The sequence below is a fragment of the Chrysochloris asiatica genome, unplaced genomic scaffold, assembly GCF_000296735.1.
Source record: "Chrysochloris asiatica unplaced genomic scaffold, ChrAsi1.0 scaffold00037, whole genome shotgun sequence".
Classification (NCBI taxonomy): Eukaryota; Metazoa; Chordata; class Mammalia; order Afrosoricida; family Chrysochloridae; genus Chrysochloris; species Chrysochloris asiatica.
Window position 1 is genome coordinate 8,903,862 of NW_006408555.1, and position 7,306 is coordinate 8,911,167.

General features: G+C 40.8%; 1 protein-coding gene across 1 annotated transcript in view; it reads right to left on the minus strand.

Moving 5' to 3' along the window:
* Positions 1–335: 335 nt before the first annotated feature.
* LOC102839544 overlaps positions 336–7,306 on the minus strand; it is a 29,243-nt gene continuing 22,272 nt past the window's right edge. The window contains exons 6-7 of the mRNA XM_006860301.1: positions 1,076–1,243; positions 336–379 (exon numbers count right to left, since the gene is read on the minus strand). Of these exons, the coding sequence (XP_006860363.1) occupies positions 336–379; positions 1,076–1,243 (212 nt within the window). The remainder of the gene's footprint in view (positions 380–1,075; positions 1,244–7,306) is intronic.

Here is a 7,306-nt window from a genome sequence, read left to right on the forward strand (position 1 = left end):
GCAGGCTAAACTAGACTTCTGAACTTATTCTTGGTGAGAGTTCCTCCTAGACTGAAAGAAGTGTCTGCCACAAGGACACATCCTAGAATCCATATGTTTTGTGTATTTGAAAAATACAGGGCTACAGAACACCAGAATGCATTTACTAGGTAGCTCAGTGACAACTTTACAGTATATTCAAAGGGGACTAAAGGACACACACAGAATCGTATCAGTGTGAAAATAGACAAGAGTGTCCACAGGATCAGTTCAACAGGAATATAGCTTGAATAATCATTAAAGAATAAAACGTTCCACCTCGGCGTTACTAGGACAGACTTGGCGGTAGAGCAGGTCTACTCACATGGGTTCTGGATGACAATCAGGAGATACTCTTTATCTAGGCAAAGAGATGAGCAGAATTAGTATACCCTCTGCACTCCACGGAATAAACGTAGACCTCACAATGTCGCCTGGACTGTGGGTAGACCCGTGATTTCCAGCCCTAACTGCGCATGACTGCAATGTGTAGCTGGGATGAGAAGACAGGTGTCAACTGAACTGTCGTTGGATTCTGGGTAATTCTATGAAGAAGCAAGCTGTAGGCTAGCCTGAGGAGGACAGGGTACTGTTTTGCACGGACATCTAGTCCCCTGTACAGGTATTTCCTCCAGGAACATAAGTGTCTGTGTGTGGTTGCGGCGTGCTGGTAGACCTGGTTGATGTAGGTGTAAGTCCGTACAGGTCTTTCATCTACAGCTATTCTTGGCTTCCTCTAGGACAGAACACCTCTCTCCCCATATTCTGAGAGTCTCTGTGCTGAGCTGACTGGAAATGTGACCTACATCTCCTAAATTTTCTGATTAGTAACAATCAGTGCACACGAGCAAAATCCAGCTTACTGAGAGGTCAAATTTGTTGCTAATTTCACAGAAATTCTTGTGTCTTCATTTTTTTTTTTCTCTCTCTAAATTAAAGACTATGATGTTTCGTGTTGTTGTATATTAAAATTTATCTTCCATGGTCTTTGAAACCAAGTTTTTATCCAGGAAAAGATACGGATGTTTTTAAAGTATAAAATGAGATGCCAAGTTACCTGGCGCGACCATGATTTCATGTTTCTTTGATCTGATTCTAAGAAAAGTTAGGTCGTTCTGAGGGTCAATGTCACGGACAGTGCTCTTGGCCTTCATGGTCAACTGGTGAAGAAGTCCTGCGTACTGGACTGTTGTTGAATTGTCCAACGTTGTTCGGATTGGGATGCCTGTTGGGAGAGTTCACAATTGGGACAGATTCTTTTTTATGATTGTAAAAGTGACATGCACACTGTAGAAATGTTGGAAAGTACTGATTGTCAATAAGCACTTATTATTAGACGTCAGTAGCTCAAATCCACAAGTGGCGCCATCAGAGAAAAGACCTGCCCATCTGCTTCCATTAGGATTAGAGTCTGGAACACCTGTGGGGAGGCAGTGCTGCTCTGTTTATATGGGCACTATGAGTTGGAAGAGGAGCTCTGGTAGCGTAGTGGTTACGAATTGGGCTGCGAACCTCAGGGTCAGCAGTTCGAAACTACCAGCTGTTCCGTGGGAGAAAGATGAGGCTTTCTGCTCCTGTAAAGATTTACAGCCTCGGAAACCCTGTACAGGGCCGTTATGAGTCGGAACCGACTCCACGGCACATTACAACAACATGGTGCTGTGGGGTAAGCACTGGACTTCTAACTGCAAAGTCGATGGTTTCAAACCTACCAAGTTCTCCTCAGAAACCCGACTCAATGGCACTTGATGACAACTGTAAAAGTTTTGATACACTGCATGTACCAATTCAACATCTTCACGTCAACAATCTAATGGAATCCACATTATTTTTAATGGCTGCACATTTTAACCATTTTATGGATATGCTGTTAAGTGCTACCAAGTCGATTCCGACCCCATAACGAGCCTCTATAGGGTTTCCGAGGAGCAGCTGATGAGCTTGAACTGCCAATATTGCAGTTCAAACGGCTTTGCAGTCTGGCCCATTAACCCACAGCGCCACAGCATAACTCCTTTTATGGATATGTCATGACTTTAATCGGACTGGATGGCACTTAACAACAACACTCTTGGATAGTTAAGTCGTCATTTGCAAGTTTTATTATTATTATTATTTTTATAGCTAATAGTGCAGTCAACATTCTTGTGCGTAATTTTTTGGGAAGTTATTCATCAGGTATATAGTAGCTGAGGTAACATACTATTAAATCCATTCCCCCAGAGTCCGTCCGCCCTGCCTTCAGTTAGGCTGCTTTGAAATGCTTCATCTGTGACAACTTGCTAAGTCTTCTTCCCTGTGGTCAGAAATGCAAAGGGAGTTCACCGCACATGCTGGGGAGAGTATCCCAGGGATTTGGGGGATTTCTTCCTGGCTCCTCACCCAGTGGTTTGCAAACCTTCAATTTGAGATTAGAAAACGTAATAAAGTGAAAGTACAATATGCGGAACTGTGCCTGCAGTTTCCAGTTCTGCACTCGCTCTGGGTTAAACATTATTAAATTTGGCTACTTGCGTGCTCTTTTGTTCCATTACTTGAGGTTAAAATGGAACCTATTAATTTAGCTGGGAAATTCTGGCCAGACAAATATGCAAGGATAATTCAATTCGGTTCAAATCAATCTCAGTCTGGCTCAACTCTGGTCACCCAACACTTACGCAGTGCCTGGTGCTGTAGCGGACTTGGGGCTGGGCATTTCACACGTATTCTATCTCATCAGAAGATGGCCTGTGCTGTTTATTTCCAGAACTATCAGGCAGCCAGGGACTTACAGGGATTTGATTTGCAAATGTGCTTTTAACCGAGAAGGACGGATGAAGGTGAATTTGGGATGGTTGTCAAATTCCTTAGGGACCCAAATGAAGGCAAATGTGGCTCTTGGTTTGCCCTCAGAGAATGTAAGTCCAGAAACTATTGAACAAGATGAGCAGCCAAGAGTGAAGTTTTATTACAAAGTGAGGACTATACTGATCTCTCAGGGCACACTTCCAGAGCTTCAATTTTGCCTTTGAAACAGACGAATTTATTTTTTCTGTTAAGAAAACTCTCTAGGATGTCTTTCTTAACATACATGTTGTTGTTGTTAAGTGCTGTCGAGTCAGTTCAGACTCACAGTGACAATGTATAGGTTTTGTGAAGAACGGCTGGTGAGTTTGAACCACTGACCTTGCGGTCCAGTGCATTTTTCTTACAGCACCACACCAGGACTCCATAAATATAAATATGTATGTATCTATATCTGTATATATAGAGATACACATGTATTTGTTGTTGTTAAGTGCCGTCGAGTCATTTCCGATTCATAGAGACCCTGGTGCAACTGATGGGTTAGAACTGCCGGCCTTGCAGTTTGCAGTCCAGCGCTGATCTTACAGTGCCCCATCAGGAGTCTAATATATACATAAAACAGTTCACCATTTATAGGGAAAATGGCTCAATGAATACGTTTTTAAGTGACAGCTGTTACTTTTGGTGTTCCCGTCTGTGGGTCACTCCCCTCTCAGAAGTGGTCCTTCTGTCTTCTACACCTGAGGAACAGGTGGCCAGGTTGGCATCTTTAACAAGCAGGATCATGAAATGTGTAAGCACTCAGCCTTTGGCAAACACTTTTTGACTAATTGCTTCAATTGCATCTGAAAGAGTGACTACCTACTAAGTCTGCATTACTTAGTGTCGGAACAAGAAAGACCACCAGAATACCTTCTTGAAAAGGCAGATGACAAGATTATGAATCAGATGCTTGGGACTATTTAGTTAGTCTATTCAGGATCCAAGTCAAGAAATAAAACAGCTAGCCTTTCTGAATAGTAAGTGCATATGCAGGAACCAATTGGTGTGTTTCGTATCCATGCCAGACAGTTTAAAGAAATCAATCAACATGTAGTTACTGAGCTCTGGCTTTGCATCAGGCTAGAGAATTTAAAAGAATTTTTTGAGAACTAATTTTAGCACATGGTTTAAAATTAACCCACTTCCTCTTTTGAGAGGCAACCACTGTGCCAGAGGTATTCTAAGTCTTTGCAAGTATGTCTTTATTTGTGTCTGCATTTTTCCCTTTGTTTTAAGGGTATTATTCACATTCTCCCCCCTCCACACACACATACTTAATGTTGTGTTATGTGCCACAGTGTCAGTTCTGACTCATAGTGATCCTATATAGGGTTTCTGAGGCTGTAAATCTTTGTGGGAGCAGAAAGCCTCATCTTTCTCTCATTCCACTTAATACAGTTGGAGAAGTGTTCCATTTAGTACTCAGAATGTTAAGTTATTCATTTTAATAATGCATCACAGTCTGTTGAATGGATTTGTTGTCATACATTTAACTGTATCCTCCTGATGACCATTTAGGTTGTTCCCAGTCTATGACTGTTATCGACAAGTCTACAGAACAGGTCTTCGTGCATGGGATTATACATCAGAGGGGCTTCAAAAAGCTCATGGTTAAAGTTCCATTACCTTTAAATCCCATTGTTTGCCCGTGAACTTTTCAAAGCCTCCTCGTATGTATGTCAGTGTGAGATGCATTCCTAAAATGGAACTGCTAGAACAAAAAGTATGTGCATTTTAAATTCTGATACTGCCAGCTTCATGGCAGTGTGTTAAAATATGGCTCGGTATGATCCTCCGAAGCTGGTTCTTGTTATTTCAATTTGTCATAGTTGGACTATAACTGGGTTGATAGATTGTGTTTCAAAATAAAATGAATTGGTGGCATGGCTGATAAAATCTATCTAACGAAATTCAAATGATGGATGGTTACAAATGTTGAGAATATGTAAAATTAAGAACCAACAGAAATCAGACATTTTATATATATGTATGTAAAAAATGCTAATTTCAGTTGGCTCTTAATTTATATATACATATGTGAATAAATATATGACTGCTTGGGAAACAAACATATGGATTTAATTCAATGATCAGTGTTACAATATTGTAAACAATGAATGACATTATGAGTGAAAAAAACCATGTTAGCAATGAACCTACTGCAGTGAAAACCTATACCACTCAGCATTGGACTAAAATGATAAAACTGATTTTGCTTGTCATGAATAAGATGTCTATGTTTCAGAAACACTGAAGCAAAAGGACTATATTTAACATATCATATGATGTGATCTAGACTCCTGGTGTGGCGCTGTAGGATCAGCATTGGACTGTGAACCACAAGGTCGGCAGTTCAAACCCATCAGCTACTCCTCAGAAGCCCTAAACAGGGTCATTTGAGTTGGAACTGACTGGACGGCACTTAACAACAATAACAAAATCAACAACAACGTGATGTGATCTAAATACGCTGTAAGATAAGCACTGGACTACTAATCGCAAGTTTGGCAGTTCAAACCCACCAACCATTCTCGGAATCTCTATATAGGGTTGCTGAGTCAGAATCGACTCAAAACTACTTAACAACACACATAAAAAATATAGAGGGCCTACATAACTAGGAATCAAATCTGAAAATATGTTCAAATGATTTGTCTAGATTTAGTAGACCAAAATCACTAGTAGACAACAACTACCATCTTAGTTGGAATATTTTCAATGGGAAATTTCATGGGTCTTCTGAAAGATGCAGAGCTACACTGTTATAAATAGTATTCTCCTCTTAAATTGAGTAGGCCCCTCTCCACATTTGGCTATAATCTGGTCACCATACAACCAACACCAAATACTATTAATAAACAAACCCTGGTGGTATACTGGCTGAGCACTTGCCTGCTAACTGAAAGGTTGCAGGTTTGAATCCACCAGCTGCTCTATGGAAGAAAGATGCAGACTTGGAAATTCTATGGGCAGGTCTCCTCTGTCCTATAGGGTTGCTGAGAGTCAGAATCATAGCTGTTTTTCCCCGCCCCCCCCCTCCTTATTAATAAACATCCATGTCATACGTTCTGGTTAGTAATAATTTGTCTGTAAAAATAAGCTCCTTTTGGAGAAAAGGTTAATGTGGATTTCAGATAAATACTCTGGACATCCAGAATTTCTGAAGTGTCCAGAGCCCTAGCCCAACCCTGTCCTGGTGCTGGTTGTGTGTTATCGAGTCGATTCCGCCTCAGAATGACTCTGCACAGGGTTTCCCAGGCTGTAAAGCTTTATAGGAGTGGAAAACCTCTTCTTTTTCCGCAGAGTTGCTGGCAGATTGGAACTGCTGACCTTGCGGTTAGTAACCCAACTCGTAACCCAACATGCTGCTGGGGCTCCTTAACCCTTAACTTTGTTGTGTTTGTTAAGTGCCACTGAATTGGTTCCAACTCACAGCAACCCTGCATAGGGTTTCCAAGGAGCAGCGGGTGGGTTTGAACCGTAAACCTTGCAAATTAGCAGACTACTGCTTATCCTACAGCACCACACCAGGACTCCTTGTCCTTGTTGTTGTAAAGTGTCATCAAGTTGATTCAGACTCCTAGTGACCCTCTATAGGGTTTCTGAGGAATTTCTGGTGGGTTTGAACTGCCAACTTTGCAGTTAGCAGTCCTGTGTTTATCCTATACTGCCACACAATATCTTATTGCCTTTGGATCAGAGTAGAGTTAACTAAGAAGTCTCAAGACAGAAAAGTAAAACTCACTTCTAATCCCAGTAGAGATATTAACATAAAAATTTCCAGCCTGTTCTTCCACATTTAATTCTTAAGTTTCTCTGTGTTAAGTGTATTTTTTAAGTGTTAAGTGTCTCAGTATATATGACTAGAAATTTCTAGGTTCTGTTTTGCTACCTGATTTTTTAAATCTAAAACTGTGAGCAGTTTCCTACCACAATTCAACATTTCAAATAGAGTCATGGTTCATCAAGCAAGTATTTCTTAATTGCTTTTGAAAAGCCCCTGCTATTGAGAGAGTTGTTTATTTATTGCCATTATCTATGATATGTCAGTGAATATCTTTAGTACATAAACTATTTCTTTACTACTCCTTGGAATAAATTCCTAAGAGTGGAATTACAGTTCAGAAAGTATGAACGTCTTTGAGGCACTTGATGCATCGTGCTGGGATTACATATTCGTTTAGACTAGGATCTTCTGAAGTAGCATGTCAGATGACCTACCCATTCGCCTATGTGAACTCACTCAGACAGGCTATCTCCAGGGGCGTGGCAAGGTATGTACAAATGCCTGGAAATAAAACCCTTCTACCAGCATTCTGCACTAGGGTTGGACCACTTCCTGAAACTATCCTGCACAGCTCTTGATTTACCTGAAGGCACTTAAATTCTTTCTTTCCCCTGCTCCTCCAACACTCAAGTTGGGTGAGTTTATTATAGGTATATATATATATATATATGG